Source organism: Festucalex cinctus, chromosome 2 (genome assembly GCF_051991245.1).
Source record: "Festucalex cinctus isolate MCC-2025b chromosome 2, RoL_Fcin_1.0, whole genome shotgun sequence".
NCBI classification, from domain to species: Eukaryota; Metazoa; Chordata; class Actinopteri; order Syngnathiformes; family Syngnathidae; genus Festucalex; species Festucalex cinctus.
The window spans coordinates 19,307,408-19,327,833 of record NC_135412.1 but is presented as its reverse complement, the minus strand read 5'-3'; the positions used below and the strand labels follow the sequence as shown (position 1 = coordinate 19,327,833).

General features: G+C 42.1%; 1 protein-coding gene across 1 annotated transcript in view; it reads left to right on the top strand.

Moving 5' to 3' along the window:
- The first annotated feature begins 748 nt into the window (after positions 1–748).
- Positions 749–20,426, top strand: part of kcnd3 (potassium voltage-gated channel, Shal-related subfamily, member 3) — a 148,147-nt gene continuing 128,469 nt past the window's right edge. Inside the window, exons 1-2 of the mRNA XM_077513530.1 lie at positions 749–1,115; positions 3,623–4,802. Of these exons, the coding sequence (XP_077369656.1) occupies positions 3,700–4,802 (1,103 nt within the window). The 5' untranslated portion in view covers positions 749–1,115; positions 3,623–3,699. The remainder of the gene's footprint in view (positions 1,116–3,622; positions 4,803–20,426) is intronic.

The window sequence follows — 20,426 nt, the reverse complement described above, 5'->3', positions numbered from 1 at the left end:
AGTCAGGGTTACTATTCATTTTGCCCCACATGCTCCAGTTGTTCTGTGACACGTAATGTGCTATTGTACATTCCTACATGGTTACATATGGAGAGTCGAGAAAACGAGCTTCCCAGGACCAAGAGTAGTTGAGGTAATAACTTGTTTTCTTGGCATTTAATGGACATATGAAGTGCATAAACAAACTTTTTACATGAAAAACTGTGAGGAAATGTCCATGAAAAAAAAGGTTTTCTTGCACTTTTTTACAATGTTAAATTACAACAACAACAAAACAAAACAAAAAAACGGGACATTTATAGACAAAAACTAAAGAGATACCTTGATTCTACATCCAAAACTGTGAAAAATTTGATTTTTGTTGGAGATTACTTTTTGCTGTGTAGTCCAGCAATTTTTTTTCATCAATCAATTTCTTTTCTCAGCCTCCCTTCATTACTGTGCAATCATCAACTAAAAATACCACTAGTAATGGCAGTAACCTTAAATTAGAAAGTAAAACAAATGTTGAATATAATTCCAAGCAATTCAAGGCCCTAATGTAATCGGTTGGATTTTGGCATTTGTACAGTAGTTTATATGTGGCAATTCCAAATGAGTGCTTTTGCTTTATTAATAGCCTTTTCTTTGCATGTGAATCAGAGTGAGGTTTCACATAGTTGTTTTGAGAGCTAGAGTGATGTAGAGTGAGGGAGGAGTGGATGTGTGTGTGTGTGTGTATATGTGGGGGGGGGGCGGTGCGCGCCTCTTCCTCCTCCTCCTCCTACTCGCGCGGTTCTCTCGGCTCCGCTCACGTCGAGAAGCCGAGGAGCGAGTGTGTCTCCCGCGGCGCGCTCTCCCCCATCCCTCCGCCGAGCAGGATGGAAAGTGAGCTCACCAGGCTGTGCTTCGTCCACTCGTTGGCACTTGACTGCGCCGTCGTCTCGCGGTGACAACCATTCCCGTTTTCACTCGCTAACTTCGTTGCTGCTGGTCATTTGACAGACACGCCTTTTTAAGGGGTTAAAAAAAAAAAAAAAAAAAAAAAAAGAGGAAAAGAGAACACAACACGACTTAAACGGAAGTAAACTGCTGTGGAAGAAGGTCACCTTTTTTGGATGGAGAATTTCCGATCGGTGAGTTGAAAGTGTAATGGACAGTAGATGTGTGAAGTGGCCAACCCGCGTCTTTTTCTGAATATGGGTTGTTGTTTTTTTTTTTTTAAGGAAACTGGTCAGTCATAACTTGTTGCCATTGCGACTTAATATTGTTAATTCACTCAGCTACCAATGTTTATTTAATCTTGGTTAGTTTTAATGTGCAGCTAGTGGTGTAACTCAACAGGTTTGGGTGAACCTCTTCTTTGGTTTACCATCAGAGTGAGAAGCTCAATGTGTAGAAAGCTGTAATCTGCACGGTAGATTCTTAATTGTAATTTAACATACAGTAGCCTGTAGTGTGTGTGTGTGTGTGTGTATATATATATATATATATATATATATATATATATCCATCCATCCATTTTCTTGACCGCTTATTCCTCACAAGGGTCGCGGGGGCTGCTGGCGCCTATCTCAGCTAGCTCTGGGCAGTAGGCAGGGGACACCCTGGACTGGTTGCCAGCCAATCGCAGGGCACACAGAGACGAACAACCATCCACACTCACACCTAGGGACAATTCGGAGCGCCCAATTAACCTGCCATGCATGTCTTTGGAATGTGGGAGGAGACCGGAGTACCCGGAGAAGACCCACGCGGGCACGGGGAGAACATGCAAACTCCACCCAGGAAGGCCGGAGCCTGGACTCGAACCGGAGACCTCAGAACTGGGAAGCGGACGTGCTAACCACTCGACTACCGTGCCTCCTCTCTCTCTCTCTCTCTCTCTCTCTCTCTCTCTCTCTCTCTCTCTCTCTCTCTCTCTCTATATATATATATATATATATATATATATATATTAGAGTTGTCAAATGATTAATTTTTTAATCAGATTAATCACGCCTTAGAATTTTGATTAATCACAATTAATCGCTTAATTGAAAAAGCTTTTTATCAACTTTTTTGCCTGCCAAATTGAAAGAGCACCTGTTATGCTTTAATTAGTTCCACATCTAATGTTATGAGGAGGTTTTCAACGTTTTTTTTGATCCACTGCACACTCTCATCCTCCTCTTTTTCTAATCAGTTAATTACTTGCATAATTTAAAGTGGGGGAAAATGACCACCATAGTTTGACATGAACAAATATTCTGCAAACATTTATTAAATGCTTTTAATGCATGTAGTTATGTTTATTACTCAGACACAACCTGTGCTACCTTTAACGTAACCATCCACTGTCGGCTAAAGGATTCCGCTGAAAAGGCAAACAACTTCAGGCGGAAGTATCAGCTAGCTGGCTGCAGTGCGTCGGTTAGCGTTCTACAGGGCGCCGCGCAGTGATACGAACGAACAGAAAAGTAGTGCCTGGCGGTAATGGCGTCTGACTTTATTCAGAAAAGAGTATTGTGATGGAAATGTATCACGCTTTTGAAAACAAATAGTTTTTAGAGGAAAAACGCTTTATTTCCGAGACCCCAGCCAGCTTGCTGGACTATTTTCCTCTCGTCAAACGCCGAACCAGAACGCGTGTCACAGAACACTGTCAGGGGTAAGTCAGTGCTGATCGCACACACGGGAGGTGAGGATCAAATTGAGATTCATGTTAAAAAAGCCGAACGATCCCTTTAAGATGCTTTCCAAACCCATACTTAAGAGGAATATGGGAGAATGTCGTCATATGTGTTAAACAGCCAGTACTTCCAGAAATTTCTGCATCTCCTTCAATGTTGCTATTGTCCTCTTGGCAGGGTCCACTAGTCTCCATTTTGTTGGTCAATTTTGAAGGGAGATCCTGTTCATGGTAATAAGATTGTTGTGCCATATTTTCTCTATTTGGTGACAGCTGTCTTCACAGTGTCCCATGGTATTTAATGCCTTGGAAATTCTTTTGTACCCTACTCCTTACTTACTTACCTTTGAACAATGAGATCCCTCTGATGCTGTGGAAGCTCTCTGCGGACTACGGATTGTGCTGACAAAAAATGTCAGGAAAAGCCTATTGGAACATCTGAAGTTTTTTGGGATTGGAGGCATTTTGAATGAAGACAGGCGTGTGCAGACTTCCATTTAACAGTTTGAGATTTGAATGTTTAATTTTGAAAACAGTCGCATCCCAGTTATGAGGGTGTGCACACTTGTGCAACCACAATATCTCAGTTGTTTGTTTTTTCTTTCCCTTTGGAAAGGATAACAAAAATATCCATTGAGAGGCATAGGTTTTAGGTCACAATAAAAAAAACTTTTGAAGCTTTTGATTTATGTTGTCCCATATATTTATACCACTAAGACTTGACATTTGAAAAGGGGTGTTGGAGTTTTTATATCCACTTTCACTGTTGTGAGGAACACGGGTTTAAAGTGATTAAGGGAACAGCTAAATTGTGTTTCAGATCGGGCTCTTTTTTTTGTTATGTTATTCTGTTATTTCACTCTCTCAACAAGAGTGTTGTACTTTTTCCACTTGAGAAGTTATGAAGTAACGTGCACATATTTTAACCCCCCCTCCTTCTCCTGCACTGCTGTCCTTCCTCTCTCCTTCTAGTTGGTGAATGAGCTGAAGTCAAGCTGGTTGTGAAGGTGCAGGATCTATTCCCCCCTACACCCCAGGTCGGCGACACTATGGCGGCGGGAGTGGCGGCATGGCTCCCTTTCGCCCGGGCGGCGGCCATCGGCTGGATGCCTGTGGCTAATCTGCCCATGCCAGTGGCGCCAACCGAAAAGAACAAGCGTCAAGATGAGCAAATCATTCTAAACGTTAGCGGACGGCGCTTCCAAACATGGAGGAACACACTGGACCGCTATCCGGACACCCTTCTGGGGAGCTCTGAGAAGGAGTTCTTCTACAACGAAGAGACCAAAGAGTACTTCTTCGACCGGGATCCCGACGTGTTTCGTAGCGTGCTCAACTTCTACCGCACCGGCAAGCTCCACTACCCCCGCTATGAGTGCATCTCCTCCTACGACGAAGAGCTGGCGTTCTTTGGCATCGTCCCGGAGATCATCGGTGACTGCTGCTACGAAGAGTACAAGGACAGGAAGAGGGAGAATGCTGAGCGTCTAATGGATGACCAAGAGGACAACAAGGACGCTAAGCTGCCCAACATGACCTTCCGGGAGACCATGTGGCGGGCTTTTGAGAACCCTCACACTTCAACCATGGCTCTGGTCTTCTACTACGTCACTGGCTTCTTCATCGCAATCTCTGTCATCACCAACGTGGTTGAGACGGTGCCCTGCGGCTCGGCGCTCAATAAGAGGGAAGTGCCGTGCGGCGAGCGCTACACGGTGGCTTTCTTCTGCATGGACACGGCCTGCGTCATGATCTTCACCGTGGAATACCTGATGCGCTTATTTGCTGCGCCCAGTCGCTACCGCTTCATGCGGTCCGTTATGAGCATCATCGACGTGGTGGCCATCTTACCCTACTACATCGGCCTGGTGATGACTGATAACGAGGACGTGAGCGGCGCCTTTGTGACTCTGCGAGTTTTCCGGGTGTTCCGAATCTTTAAGTTCTCCCGCCACTCGCAGGGCCTTCGCATCCTGGGCTACACGCTCAAGAGCTGTGCCTCAGAGCTGGGATTCCTGCTCTTCTCCCTCACCATGGCCATAATTATATTTGCTACCGTCATGTTCTACGCAGAGAAGGGTTCAAGCTCCAGTAAATTCACCAGCATCCCGGCCTCCTTTTGGTACACCATCGTTACTATGACAACACTTGGGTAAGAGCAGAGCAGACACCTTTTATCTGGTTACATGTGTGCATGTGTATGTATGCCTCTGTGTGTATGGCTGCCCCTGTGGTCCCAAAACCCACAACTGCTTCTGCAGTTTGTGCCATATTTTCCAAGATATACTTTTTACGAGAGATGCAAGACTACAGAGAAAACGGTCGTCAGTTTACAGCTGTTTTTATAACTAATGGTGCTCTTCTGGGGCATAGCAGCCATCAAGATACTCTCTTCTCTCTCACTAATGGTTGTAGCGTGTCCTTTATACGCAATAGATAAGAGAGACTTGGGAGATTGCTCTTGAACAGAATGGGCCGAGTTGAAAAGCATCGCAGTGAGACAAAAACAGCGGCTTGGAAACAGAGATGACACCATTGTTTCCCTTTCCGACCTGCCCCGTGGTAAGCAGAATGCACTTTTAGAGTGAACTCAAGGACAGACTTTGTGCTGTGAGGGCCCTCGTGCTCCTTCTGTCGTCTTTTTGAATCACACTAGTTGCTGGCTTTACATCAAGTGCTTCTCGATGCTTTGATATATTGGACACTCAGCAACCTCTTCATTTCGTATGACTGCACATTTAATGAGATGCGATGCAACAGCACTATAAAAAGACTCAGATTTTACAAAGATGCTCTGTTTTGACATTGTCAGTGTGTTTAAAAATATGTTTCTTAGTGTGGGTGTAGCTTGCAGTGGTGACAAAGTGTTTTGTAACATACTGAGAGTTATTTACAAAATTTGAATCCTCTGAAGTAGCTGATATTAGAGCTCAGACTTGTCTTGCACCCAAATTCCACGTTCGCCATTTGTTTAGCTTTTAGCTAGCGAGTCCCAATTAAATCAACTGGAATGGGTTACTAGTTGTACTTTTGCCACAAAAAAAAAAAAACACAAAAAATTAAATTTGATCATAATGGTAAATGATAACAGATTGCACTTATATAGTGCTTTATTTACAACATATTTTTTCCAAACCGCTTTCCTCATATGTCGGAGTATACATGGATGTGCTAACATAGCTGCGCCAACCTACAGGTTCGTTCTTTGTTTACAATAACGTACTTTAACTTCCAAGATTCCTCACCATACACGGACCAATGACAGAACACAGGATGTTGTTTTTGACCAATTTTAAACCCATCTTCTTGTGTTGTTCATTTGCTAGCTAGCGCTAAGTTAGGCCTTTTCGCAATGGGTGAGGCCAACAGCGAGTATACAAGGGCCTTGATACATTGCTTAGTTGGGGTTTAAGAACTCATTCACTCACAGCCAGTTTCACTGAAGCAACCTCCTTCGCTCGCAGCTGTTTTACTGGATTTGACTGATTTTGGTACAAGGCCCACAGAATATTGTGTTCTATTGCTAGAAAAACATGTAACCTACCAAAAGAAAGATTCAAGTCTCTTCTTTCATCTGGGGGAAAAAAACATATATTTCTATTAGGGGTGTGCCAAAAAATCGATTCATAAAAGAATCGAGATTCTCATTAATTAATCAAATCGAATCGATATTAATATCCAAAAATCGATTTTATTGAAATTAGAAATGAAGAAGAAGGGGAAAAGGCAGTTGTTGCCCACATGCTGTTTTTGTGGAAAAAGTCACTTAACTCTTTGACCGCCAAAAATGTTTAATAACAATTAGTGAAATCACGATGTATGCTGCCATAAAGGTTATTTAACGTCAACTGTTTTTGTATTTTGTTTTGTTTTTTTTAAATCAATGGGGAGTGCAAGTCTAAGTGCAGTGCTACCTGGTCAATGGGTTGTGGAATCAAAAGCAGCCACTAACTATGGCCAGCAGATGGCAGCATTGTATCGCTTTTAAATGAGCTGCCTGTGTATGAAATTACAATGAAACATGACGGAATCTGACGAAATAGATTAATAAATTTTCAAGGATGACGTTAATGATCAAAGCCTTTGTCACATTAAACCTAATTCATAGAGTGTTGCTAAACAAAAAAAATTAGCGTCACTGTTGTGGAGAAAATGTATCTTTTCGCAAAAAAGTTTGTTTTCTCTTTATCTTCAATTTTCGCTCAATGTTACTCAAATTGCCTATTTTCAAATGGTGATTACTAAAGAACAAAATAAGGTAGAAACATACATTTTTTTCTAATGAAAGAATGGAATGCGATCTTTCATGTGGTACCCACGTTGTATACGTAGTAAAAGAACACAATATTCTATTTGCCTTGAAAAATGAGTTAAAATGCTAGAAATCGTGTGGCAGTAAAAGAGTTAAATACAAAATTAATAATATTTAAACAAAAAAAGATACTTTAATTTAAGATACTCTAGTTGTCATTTTGTCTTGCAAAGCAGACTGGAGTAGATCATGACTATGTTGTGCATATCTGTAAATTGAAGCAGAAATCATTTGTCAATCAAATAATTTTGAATCGAAAATCGTTTCAATCGAGAATTGAAAATAGATTCTGAATCGAATCGTAGACCCAAAAATGGTAATCGAATCGAATTGTGAGACAGTCAAAGATGCCCAGCCCTAATTTCTATCTGTTTACGTTTTGCAGCAATTAGCATTAAATTATAGCTAAATTTCAACATTATTCCAAAATCATTTTAAAAGAGCCTTTTGCAACATGGCCCTGGTTGATCTCATATACTCTTCTGCCACCTCCTGACCGTTACTGTAATAACTACCAATTCTTCAATCATTCTCTTTGGTTCAGAAGGCTGCATCAAAGCCTTCTGTATGCGCTAGCATAAAAAAATAAAAATAATTAAAAAAAACAACAAAAATATGTCTTTGGGAGCATGGTATTATATGAAATAGAACATATTTATAAATTTCTTTGGGGAGCAAATAAGTTTACTGAATGCTTAACAGCTGAATTTAATGCGAATTTGAATACAGCGTGCTCATGACAAGGTCACCCATTCTGCCGTGAAGCCGAAAATTCTGATTCAGCACTTGTTTTTAATGGCCAATTCGCTTCTCTATTCAAATCACCACTAATCCATGCACAGCCCTAGCTAATAATGTAGCTAATTACTCAATTATCTTCATAATGCTGCTCTAAATGACAACAAAAACCATGGCAGAAATGTTGAAATCATGTATTGGATCGCATCACGTTATGCAGGTCTCCCTGTCGTTAGAGCGGAGTCAGAAATACTTTGAATGACTTTTACGAATACTTTGAATGATATGTGTGTTATGTCATAGTAAGTGATGGAAGCAAACGCACATAAATGTCTGACTTTGTATGTGCTTTTTTATCGCTGTGTTTCTGACAATTCCTTGGTTGGATATGTGAGTCAGAAAGAGAGGCTGACAAATGTAGCACTCTTTGAAATGTCAGCAATGCGGAGGCCAAAAAAAAACCCCGTCTTTGACTTAGTTGCATTGTCACATTCTGTGCCCTGTCATCGTGCCAGTCTGAAGAAGAGCAGAAACTGGACTGGGTGGAAAGATGAATGTGTTCACTCTTCTGTGCTGTTGTGCCAAACTCACACATCCCTGTAATACATACTGTACATCTCTTCCCAGTGGAGTGAGACCCGACACACTAAAACAAGTCTCTTGTTGCTTTTTGCACTTAGTTTCGTGGGGGAGTGGGGTAGGGGTTAGCCTTTGTGCTTGCTTTCATCAATAAGCAAGAACCGGAAGTGTTTGTCAGAGTGACTGATGATGTGATCCACTACATCTGCTGACAAATACAAACCTGCCTGACGTTCGGGCCTCTGCTCTCGATTTACACCACAAACAAACACAGATGTTCACCTAAAGCGCACACATGATATGTGGCTGTTTGCTTTTGTACATGAAGACAAATATTGCCGTGCAGTAGATAACCTGAATGTAGTGTTTAGTGGTTTAGAACAGGGATTCCCAACTAGTGTGCCGTGAGAGATCGTCAGGGTTACTGCACAAATTGATCCAACTTCACTTAACTTCTCTGAAAATTATTATTTATTAATTACAAATATATATTTTCCCATCTATCTGTGTCAGCGCTGTATAGTGACAGGCAGAACAATTCAATGTTCTTCAAACCTGTTGCCTTCCTATAAGAGAATAAGTCACGTCTTCCTGAGAGTATATCAGTTTTGTGCTCAATTTAACAGGCCCAGATTTATTTGGTTCATATATAGTTTATATACAAGTATATATTTTTTAATGGTTAATAAATAATCAGGTTAGGGAAAATACGGGTTTAGAATATTGAAGCCCCAAAACAGCACATCTATCCATTCATCGTGTGGCGATTATACTGTTCGGTGTCAAGCGAGAGCTGGAGTTGATCACAACCTTTTTTGGATGAAAAGCGGATTCCCCCTGAATTGGTTGCCGGCCCCTTCTGAAGTGTAATTGTTGTGCCCAAATGTAAAACTCGGCCAAGCCAAATTATACTGTGCTTACTGGTGCTTCTTTTTGTTTCATAAATTAAAGTGTTATTTAATATCTTAGAATGTGTTTTGCAGCTACTCATCTTCCAAAAAGCTATGTTGTCTGTAGCAATATAACATGAGAGATGTGGCTAATAACAATAATGACTCCAATTTTAGTAGTAGTATGCCAGGAAATTGCAGAGATTAGTCTTGGAAGGCTTTAGTTCAGTTTTAGATTAAACTAGAGCTGCGAGCAGCTATAAAGGGCCCTCGCAGCCCGGGCCACGTTGGGGTACTTGCACGTTGGGGTACTTGCACGTTGGGGTACTCGCACATTGGGGTACTGGCACATTAGGAGCAAAATTTCTTTGAACATGGCATGATAAACCTTTACATGTGAATTTTTTTTGCCAGGTGTGATGTGTGTGTCAAGCTCAATGTGTTTTGGTGATTGTTAAGATCTGCAAAAATCAGCGTCCTTTTTTATTTTTAGGGAATGAGTTGACCTGACTGTTTTTTTTTGTTGCAAAACTATATACAGTATACCCATCATCTCTCGTACTCATTGCACAATGTTGCTTTTATTGTCCATAGAGGCGATAAAAAAAAAAATGAAAGTGAATAAAAAAAGTGCATATGTTTGAATCGGTCTGATACCAGTGAACATCTTGAGTAGTGGAAAGTAAAAGAATATTCATAAATGACTTAGTTATAACACTTATGAGTTCACAAATTTGGTTCAGAATACTGTGGTTTTTTTTTTTTTTTATGCCTCAAGGACTAGGTGGCGCAGTATTTATAACTGAATTTGGTCATAGAGATACCTTCAGGCCTTGACAAAAAATATACATGTCAAGTTTGGGATTTTTTGAAGCATGTACCGGGGAGTTATTAAGCATATCCTTCATTCACGATACTACTTTTAACGTCCATAAAGGCTCTCAAAAATACATAAAACTAAATTAAAAATACGTATGTTTGGATAGGTCTGATGCCAGTGAACATTTTGAGTGGTGGAAAGTCAAAGAATATTCATAAATGACTTAGTTATCACACTGAGAATGAGTTTACAATTTTTGTAAAAATACCATAAGTGGGGTATTTTTTTTCTGCCTCAAGGGCTAGGTGGCGCTGCATATATAACTGAATGTTGTCATAGAGATACCTTCAGGCCTTGATGATAAACATACATGTCAAGTTTGGGATTTTTTGAAGCATGTACCGGGGAGTTATTAAGCATATCCTTCATTCACGATACTACTTTTAACGTCCATAAAGGCTCTCAAAAATACATAAAACTAAATTAAAAATACGTATGTTTGGATAGGTCTGATGCCAGTGAACATTTTGAGTGGTGGAAAGTCAAAGAATATTCATAAATGACTTAGTTATCACACTGAGAATGAGTTTACAATTTTTGTAAAAATACCATAAGTGGGGTATTTTTTTTCTGCCTCAAGGGCTAGGTGGCGCTGCATATATAACTGAATGTTGTCATAGAGATACCTTCAGGCCTTGATGATAAACATACATGTCAAGTTTGGGATTTTTTGGAGCATGTACTGGGGAGTTATCAAGAATATCCTTTTTCATTGCGAAATGTGTTTACAATTTTTGTAAAAATACCGTAAGTGGGGTATTTTTTTTTCATGCCTCAAGGGCTAGGCGGCGCTGCATATATAACTGAATGTTGTCATAGAGATAGCTTCAGGCCTTGACTATAAACATACATGCCAAGTTTGGGATTTTTTGGAGCATGTACCGGGGAGTTATTAAGCATATCCTTTTTCAGTGCGAAACATACATTTTGATGCCCCGCCTTCATCATGTAGTATTTCGAAAAGTCAAGATTTTTCCCCCTGTCGTTGGCTCAGGTCTTGACATGGTCCAGGTCAAGTCTTAACTCAGTCGGATGAAACGTGTAGGAGAAGTGGGCAAAAGTATGCCCCCTGTAAATGTGCAAAAATCGTTAAAAATGGGACATTCAAAAATTCGTAGCTCATTTCCTGTTAATTTTAGCATATGGGTCCAAGAGACTTTTTTTGTAGGTCTTGGGCTCCCTCATACTCCTAAAAATATTCGTCGTTCTTGCTTGTTCTTGTTCATTTTTGTAAAAATAGCACAATTAACAATAAAATATTGCTCATTTTGCCAGGCCAGATGTGTGTGCCAAGTTTCATGAGTTTCTGTGCATGTTTAGACCCGCAAAACTGCCGTTTTTTTCTTGGCGAAGAGTGCTTAGCCACGCCCACAGTGTTTCACAAAAACTCACAAACTTCGTGTTGTGATCATGAAGGCCGAAACCCTCATCTGAGCAAATATGAGGTAGGTCCAGTTAACGTGTTCGGAGAAAAACGTAGAAGAAAATTCGTAAGAAAAAAAATTGCCACGGTGGCGCTATCAAGTAAGGTGAAATATAAGTTCGTAGATGTCTTTAGGGCTGGACTCTCATCAAATATGTGAAATTTTGAGAAGATAGGATCATCTCGGTCAAGTTCATGCAGCTTTTATTGTCACGAAAAATCTTCAGACTTTGCGTAACCGTAGCGGCCACGCCCTTTGGCGAAAAGTTACAATATTTGGTGTGGGGCATGATCAACATCTTAAGGCTTTTCTGACCAATTTTCAACTGGATCCCTTCAACGAGCTCAGCACAGTAGCTAAAAACGTAAAGTATGACATTTATTGGTACCACTAGGTGGCGCTATCTGTATAACTGAATTTTATCATATCGATGTTTTCAGGCCGTGACTATTACGTTGCCTGAGAAGTTTGAGATTTTTTGGAGCTTGCACATGGGAGTTATTAAGCATTTGCTCTTTCTGGACAAATGAAATTTTAAAGGCAATATTTGATGCCCCGCCCCCGTCATATAGTATTTCGAAAAGGCAAGACTTTTTTCCCAGTTGTTCTCTCAGGTCTTGAGATGATAAATACCAAGTTTGAAGTTAATTGGATGAAAAATGTTTGCAAAGGGGGGAAAAGCATGACCACAGTGAATGTGCCAAAATAGGCCAAAATTGGACATTAAAAAATTCATAGCTCATTTCCTGTACATTTTAGCTACATGGTCCCAATAGACTTTTTTGTGCGTCTCGGAGTGCTACACGTGCCTGCCAATTTTCGTAGTTCTAGGTCAAACGGGCCGGGATTGGTTTTTATTTTTCTATGCAAGGGGGCGCTATAGAGTTGCGTTGTTATGACAACAACATAATATCTAATTTTTCGCCGGGCCCGAAGAGATTGCAAAGTTTGGTGAGTTTTCGTAAATGTTTAGTGTCGCTGCTCGGGCCCTAATAATAATTTTTACAAAAACAATAGGGACCTCGCAGCGATCGCTGCTCGGGCCCTAATTAAATCTGAATGATACATCTGTGGTTTAATAATTTGGAAGGACAACGAAAGATAACTCACATTAACAATGTTTTGCTTTTCTCTTTGTCTTCTGTTATGATACCGCTGGCCGTCTCTGCCAAGTGCTTCAATTTGCTTTTCACGCATATCATTTGAACACTCATATTTATTGTACTGCTCAAAGTAGCTTTTTTGCTTTTGCCTGCAATTGTTTGTGTATATATGTATGTGTGTTCGTGCTGTCACTAACAACTTTAAAAAAAAAAAAGAGTTTTCTATCAATTACTCCATCGATTAATTCCCCCGCGCCCCCTCCCCCCATAGTGTGTCAAATATTCCCCACAATGAAAACTGTTGACTTCGTTGTAAAATCAGGAAATTTGGCAAGTATGGGCACTTTGGCCATATGGAACTTTGACGTGCTGAAAAAAGTGTCATTAATCCATGTCATTAGTAACTCTCCCTAGGGCAATGTGCAACTGTATATGACATAATAAATGGTTATATGACAAAATAAGCATCACAAAAACAGAACCTACTGTAAATAACAGTGACAATGATAGGAATATAACTGCTTCGCAAACAACATTCCATCAGAAGGTACATTTGCATACGACTAGACAAACTAAAAAGTCACTACTACATAAAACATCATCATAAGGTACATATAGTAACTGTATAACAACTGACAACACTCTCATCATAAGGGACATTTGCCTAAGACTAGACAAACTAAGGGCCAGATCTACTAAACGTTTGAGTAGTTTTTTTTTTCCACTAAGATTGCAGTGATGGGGAAATCCAGTACTAACTGCATTGTCAACCAGATTGCGCTGGGAGTTTTTGCGTGTATGTAAATGAGATGATTTCCATACATTTGGTGGCGAAATTGCCCAGCTCTATGCAAATGAGACTCATTGATAAACCGCGTCTTAATAGCCGCACACCGTTTGAGTGACACAAACAACGTATATGAAAGGCTGGTGTAAAGTTTGCGCTTTCTCAATTGTGTGGAATTCTCTCATGCAGAATTTCAAGTGATGGCAACAGTGGCACGGATGATGCCAGGCAACGTTGCCAACTCCCCTATTCACACAGATTATCATAAGGGACATAGTAACTGCATAGCAACTGCTAATATCAACATCATAGCACCATGACCCCATGACACAAGCCAAACCACAGTTACCATATGACTCACTGACCAAACCGAAAACACAGTCATAACATTTCTAAACATATTAGCTTTAATGTATTACATTCAATTGGTAAATTTAGTCTCTCGGTTTTATTCATCACTCTATTTTCATTGTGAAAGAGCAACAACAGATGACAAGACCATTATCACTGCCATTATTTCTGGGTAAATTAACTTAAAATCCCTGAATGATACATGGCTTGTTGCTTTGCAGCTCAGTGACACAATTAATTAATGACTAACTCACAAACTAACTGACGGTTCAATGAGAGTTATACATATATGCTTCCATTTGCCCATAACTAGACATACAGTAATACTGTATGTAACTACCACTAAATGAAGATATACTACTATATATCAAAAATTAATACGACTGAATCTGCATTGCGATATAAAGATATATAATTGATCATACTGCTTAACTAAATGAATTTATACATGAAACATTTATTGTGTACTTCACCCCATGCACCTCACACAGCACAAATGGATGCACTCAAATGTTAACTGGGTTTATTTATTTATTTATTTATTTATTTGTTTGTTTATTTATTTATTTATTTATTTATTTATTTATTTATTTATTTATTTATTCTGGCAATGCATGAGTGTATAAAATTCTTTATGCATCTCGTCATTTTTGTGGACGGACTCATTAGGCCATTCAAATCGACCACATCATTAGCGTAATTCTGCCTCCCTTTAAATAATATCCTTATCAAAGAGTAACTAATTTTGATCACAGCTTCTTTAAAATCAATGTTCCACTCGCCGTCTCCCAGACAACCACAGTAGACCTCTGGCGGTTGCTGTGTACCGTACACTTTTTTATTCACAAGTGCATGAGGAAGATAAACCATATGTGGAGCTCTGTGCACATCAGACCCTCTCTTCAGCACCCCAATCTCAGTTTTATTATGGCGAGTGTGTGTGATATGTCTTTAAAATATGAAAATGTGCAGCTCTGCCCTCTTTCACAACTCATTATCATGGAACTTTCATAAACAGTACATTCATTTAGGGGGCAACAGCTTGTGAAGAACTATGATCAATGCGGATGAGTGCATATTGATTTGGGTGGTTAAGGGAAATGTACCCGTGGTAGCAATTATATTGGTGGCTGATGAGCTTGTGATTGAAAGATAGGTTCATTTGAGTCTTTTTATTAGAGCAGTTAATGAAGCAATTTGACTGTGAAGATTTAGTTCTAGGTCTATTCTTAGCCATTTCTTAGTCAACATCAGTGTTGAGCTAACCTGCTCTCCTATTAATTGTTTGCAGTGATGCACGATATGAAAAATATCTACCGATAACCAATAATTTCCTGCTTTGTATTGTTGATTGCTACGTGCTAATCTAGACAGTAGTGTGGGGCGGACCAAGCTTCGGTTAAGCCGTTTTTCTTTTATTTTTTTTTAGATGCCGGTCTGCAAGAGCGACAGGTGTGATAGATGATGTAATCAGCGCGACATGGTCTATACAAGACGTAAGCAGCGCAACTTGGTGTACTGCTTATCAATCCAATCCCACAGATCTTGTAGAAAAACAATTAAACAGATAAAAATAAGAATAAAAATGCAATAAAACACAAAAATCCATTGAATGTCACTCACAATATCTGTTAGTACAACCAGTTTTCAAGAAATGCATTGTGTTGTTGTGTACATTATGTTGAACACTGTTTACATCCGTGCTCCTTTAGCAGTGTTGCATTTGCGGTTGATGTCGTAGTATTGCAGCGGTTACTTGAACCTTCATTCATTTTCCATCCAATGTTAGTGTATGTACACATAAATTCTCTTGGAGCACATTAGTCATCTGGCATGGCCCTGCCTTAGGCTCAAACCAGTGTTCCAACGGGCTGCTCATAAGTGACCAATACTTGACTTTTTATCTTGTTTTCTCCATGTACAGGCATGGTTAAAGGGATACTTTACTTATTTAGCCATTTTTGGAAGTCAAACATGAATATTTTGCCTGTAATAAATTTGATATTTTCATGATTTTTCATGTACAATTAGTACATTTAAAAACACATTTTGTAACTTGCCCTCGACTGAAAATGACATCACAAGGGCTCAGGTAACCAATCACAACTCAACTTGTGAATGTCACATGACCAAACATAGAAAACAGGTGAACTGTGATTGGTTACCTGAGCCCTTGTGATGTCATTTTCAGTCGACAGCAAGTTGCAAAATGTGTTTTTAAAGGTACTAATTGTACGTGAAAAATACTGAAAGTATCAAATTAATTATAGACAAAATATTAACTTTTTATTGCTATAATGGGCTAAATAAGTGAAGTATCCCTTTAATGTATCCATTGGATTTGGTGTAGGTTTATTGTAGGGCTGTTGCTATCGATTATCTCTTGATTGTTCCATCAAATAATCATGTAATCGGATGGATTTGCACTTACCTATGTGCTGGTAATGTATTTTTGTGGTCCCCTAATTTGACTTAGTTACCATTTTTTCCCTCGCCCTAATTGACTGGTCATTGGCTCGAACCACGAGACACCTTAGGGACATTGGTTACATCGCTTCAAAATATATCAACAGCTTCCCGGAAAGCGGCCTGATATTATTGCGTAATCAAAAGCTACATTTAGCACTGTCTAATTTTCAGTAAACATTCATCTGTTGAAATTGTGTCTCTTGTCTGAAGGCTTACATAGTCTGTCATGGCTGGCTGAGTCTTAAGTCTTGCCATCAGGGAGAAAAATTGTTTGTGTTCATAGGCATATATTTTATTCTTTTTTTTTTTTTTTTTTTTTTTTTTTTTTTTTTTTTTTTTTTTGAAGAGCTCAGAATTGTTCATTCGGTAGTCTTACCGATTCAACGTCTTGTCATCATTGCTCTTTTCCTTTTTTTTTTTTTTTTTTTTTTTTTTTTTTTTTTTTTTTTTGTGTGTGTGTATGTGTGCGTGCGTTTGCGTGCGTGCGTTTGCGTGCGTGCGTGCGTTTGCGTGTGTGCGTTTGCGTGCGTTTGCGTGCGTGCGTGCAAATACGTATAAATTTATACTCATTCATTCACCTAAAACCTTATAAATATCCCATTACCCTTCGCCTTAACCAGGTACTTCAGAATCTTGCCAGAGTCGTGAGATTTAAATGGTCAGGAGACCAGAGAAAAGGTCAGAAAAAAAAGAAATAAAGAGAAAAGAAAGGTAAATCAAAGTGACATCCAGCACCGACCAAACACTTCCTGCCTTCCCCATGATTACAAAATCAAAGTCTTACGCCAACCCCGGAAGCCTCTAAATTCCAGCAAATTTAGCGAGATCTCAAGAGCCCAGAGGAAAAACTAAAGAGAGGAAGGAGGGAAGGATCGATAAGGCAGAGTGAGATCAATAGAAGCCAGTACATCCAATCCATCAAAGTGAAGTCCAGCACCAACAAGACCCCTCCTGCGTGGTTACAAAACCGGAGTCTTATGCCAACCCCAGAAACCTCATACTTCTAATAAATTAAGATCTCAAGTGACCAGAGGAAAAACTAAAGAGAGGAAGGAGGGAAGGATAGATAAAGAAAAGTGAGAACCACAGACACCAGCACCAACTGATTCAAGGGGCTGTGGGAGGGAGAGGGTACTTCTGTTGAGTTTCAGTAGATGCTGGTGCGACGGATCTGGCATGCATAAGGACCACCACCAAAGAGAGAAGCCGTCAACCGCGGTCCAGCAAAGCGAGCACCCCCCCCCCCCCCCCCCCCACCCCCCCCGGAATCCCCAGGCCGCGGCAGCACCAAGGCCACCCCCAAGCCACCCGAGCGGACACCGGTCAGCGAGCCGACCCAGATACCCGGAACACCCCCGCCCCAGCCCCGGCCCACACCCCCGAGCCCAAGGCCGCAGAACGAGGCCCAGCGGGCCCCCACAGCGCCCCACCGGTCCCCAGCCCCCATCCCCCCACGACCCCCCCGCACCCCACCCAAACCCGCCATCCACCACGACCCAGGCCCCACCACCCCCGACCCCCAAACCCCCGAACACACCCCGACCCCCAGCACCCAACCCCCCACCCACCCATACCTCCACCCCCCCCCCAAACAAGCCGCCCCCCCCCGACGGCCGCCACCCCCCCCCCCGCGAACCCGGCCCCCCGCGAGAACCCCCCACCCCCCCCCGGAAACCGGCACCGGGCAGCAGCGCAGAGAGGGAAGATGTGCCCACCCCACCTCCAGCCGCGCGAGATTTGCACCGCGGCGGGAGGGGGGAAGCAGAGGAGGAAGCACCAGGGGAGAAGGCGGGACACCAGAACACCGAGCCCGGTGGGGAGAGGCCCCGGTCGTCACGCCAGAGTACAAGTGACACCTAACCCTGTTACTGAGTCCGCCAGCTCGCCGACTGGCGAGCTCTACCCTTACACCGTGAATGTGGCCCCACCCAGTGTATATACAAGTGTGTGCGTGTGGTGCATTAAAATTGGGAGCAGGTGAGTCGGAGCAGAGGGAAAAAATTTCCCCTACTCCGACACACCCGTATCCCCCCCCAAAAAATGAATATGTATATGTGTGGTGCATTAAAAAAGGGAATGGAGGGACAAAGTGGTGGGGCAGGGACACAAATGGGGGGGACCACAGCGCTGCCAGGCACTGCAGTCCATCCCCTCTGATGGCTCCCCGCCCCAACTCACCCCTCCCCTTGGACGTGAGGTGCATTAAAATTGGAGGGGAGTTGAAGGGTGAAGACGGTGTTTCCACCCTTCCCCACCCCACCAAGAAATGTGTTGTGTGCCCTATGTGTATATTTACAAAGTGTATAGTGCAAGCTAGTGAAGTGAGTAAGAGGAGCGACCAGCGGGGCCTCACCCAACCCGGCGGGTGTAGGTGGCACGCCCGCCCCCCAGCACCCCCACCCCCCGCCGCCCCCCACCTCATCCACCCGGTACCACAATGGGCGGACAGCCAGCGCAGCAGGGCTACCGGACAGCCCACCAGCCACCGGGGCCCGCCCGGGGCACCAGGAGTTATACCGGAGCGGGGCAGGCCCCAAACCCTCGCCCGGCCCCCGGAGCCCGACGCCCGGGCCGGGGAGGGAGCCCCAGGCCCAGGGAGAGGGAGGGGGAGGGGCCGCAGGGCAGACAGGGAAGGGGGGGGGGGGGGGCGGGGGAAGCGGGGAGAAGACGACAAGAAGGCGAAAGGGCGGCTGCAGGGCAGGAGGCGGGGGGGGAGAGGAGGAGGGAGGGCGACAAGGGAAAAGGGACCGGGAGGCAGAGGAGGATGGGCGGGAGGAGGCGAGGAGGGAGAGGCGACGGGGGGGAGGAAGGGGGAGGGGAGAGGGAACCACGGGGCACACCGGAGGCCCACCCACCCCGAACCGCGCCGCCGGGCACGGAGCAGCGGACCGCGCCGGGACGGCACCGCCCCGGGCACCAGGGGAAGCACCCCAACACCGCACCCCACAGGGGGCCCAGGGAGCGGCCAAGACGCAACCGCCACCGAGCAGACAACGGGGGGGGGGGGGGGGGGGGGGCAGAACCACCCCCGCCCGACCACAGGGGACGGCGTCAAGAAAATTGACTAATTAGCATGCAGTAACACCAAGTGTTGATGCTTAGTGCCCACTAGAAATAGATCTTAAGGAGTTATTGAGTATAGTGTCGTATAGTGTGGTATGCTCGAGCCCACTAGCAGCAACTAGGTTCCTGACTATATAAAAATAAAAACAATCAGATACAAAATACCAAATACAGGAGCAGCGAAAACAGAAGTTGTAACGATGTGGTGGCTCTCGTTAACAGGCAGAATCTTGGCAGGATTAAGTTGCCAAATTGAGATTAAAATATTCTATGTACATAGACCATATTTGTTTAAATCTTGATACTTGATTTTTATTTAAGGCAGAGATTTTTTCCATTGAGATATAATTTATTAGTAAGTTTAACCAGTGGTCGATATTTAGAGATTGTTTATTTTTCCAATTGACAAGGATTATTTTTTTAGCAATAGTAAGGGCTATAAATATAGATTGAGATTGTTTACATGGTCGCTCAGTTATTGTTAAGTCACCTAGTAAACACAGTCTTGGAGATAAAGGAAGCCTACAGTTTAATATATCAGCGAGCTTTTCCAAGATTTTAGTCCAGAAATGCAGCACTGGAGTACATGACCATAAAGCATGAAGATAAGTATCGGCAGTGTTTTGTGAGCACTGGAGACAAATGTCGGAGTCAGAGAGTCCCATTTTTTTCATCATATATTGTGTAATATATGTTCTATGAAGTATCTTATATTGGATAAGTTGCAAATTTGTCTGTTTGGTCATTTTAAATACATTTTCACAGATTTGGGTCCAAAAGTCTGGTTCCGGAACTATAGACAAGTCTTTTTCCCATTTTAAAGTCGGTAAATACGTTTTATTTGTGTATAAAAATAACTTATATATTTTTGATATTTTCTTTATTGTTGTTGGAGAAAGCTTTATAATATCTTTAGCTAAGACAGGCAGTTGGAGCGTATCTTGAAGTGTTGGGATTTGTTTCTTAACCATATTTTTAACTTGCAGATAATGTAAGAAATTTCCCTTTTTTATTTCATATTTCTGGACCAAGTTTGTATATGATATAAACTTATTATCTGAGAAAAGATGATGAAGGTGTGTAATTCCTTTCTGCTCCCATAGGCTTAAATGGAACGACTGATTATTAAGTTGAAAGTCGGGGTTATGCCAAATGGGAGAGAGCCCACAGGGCGCCAATT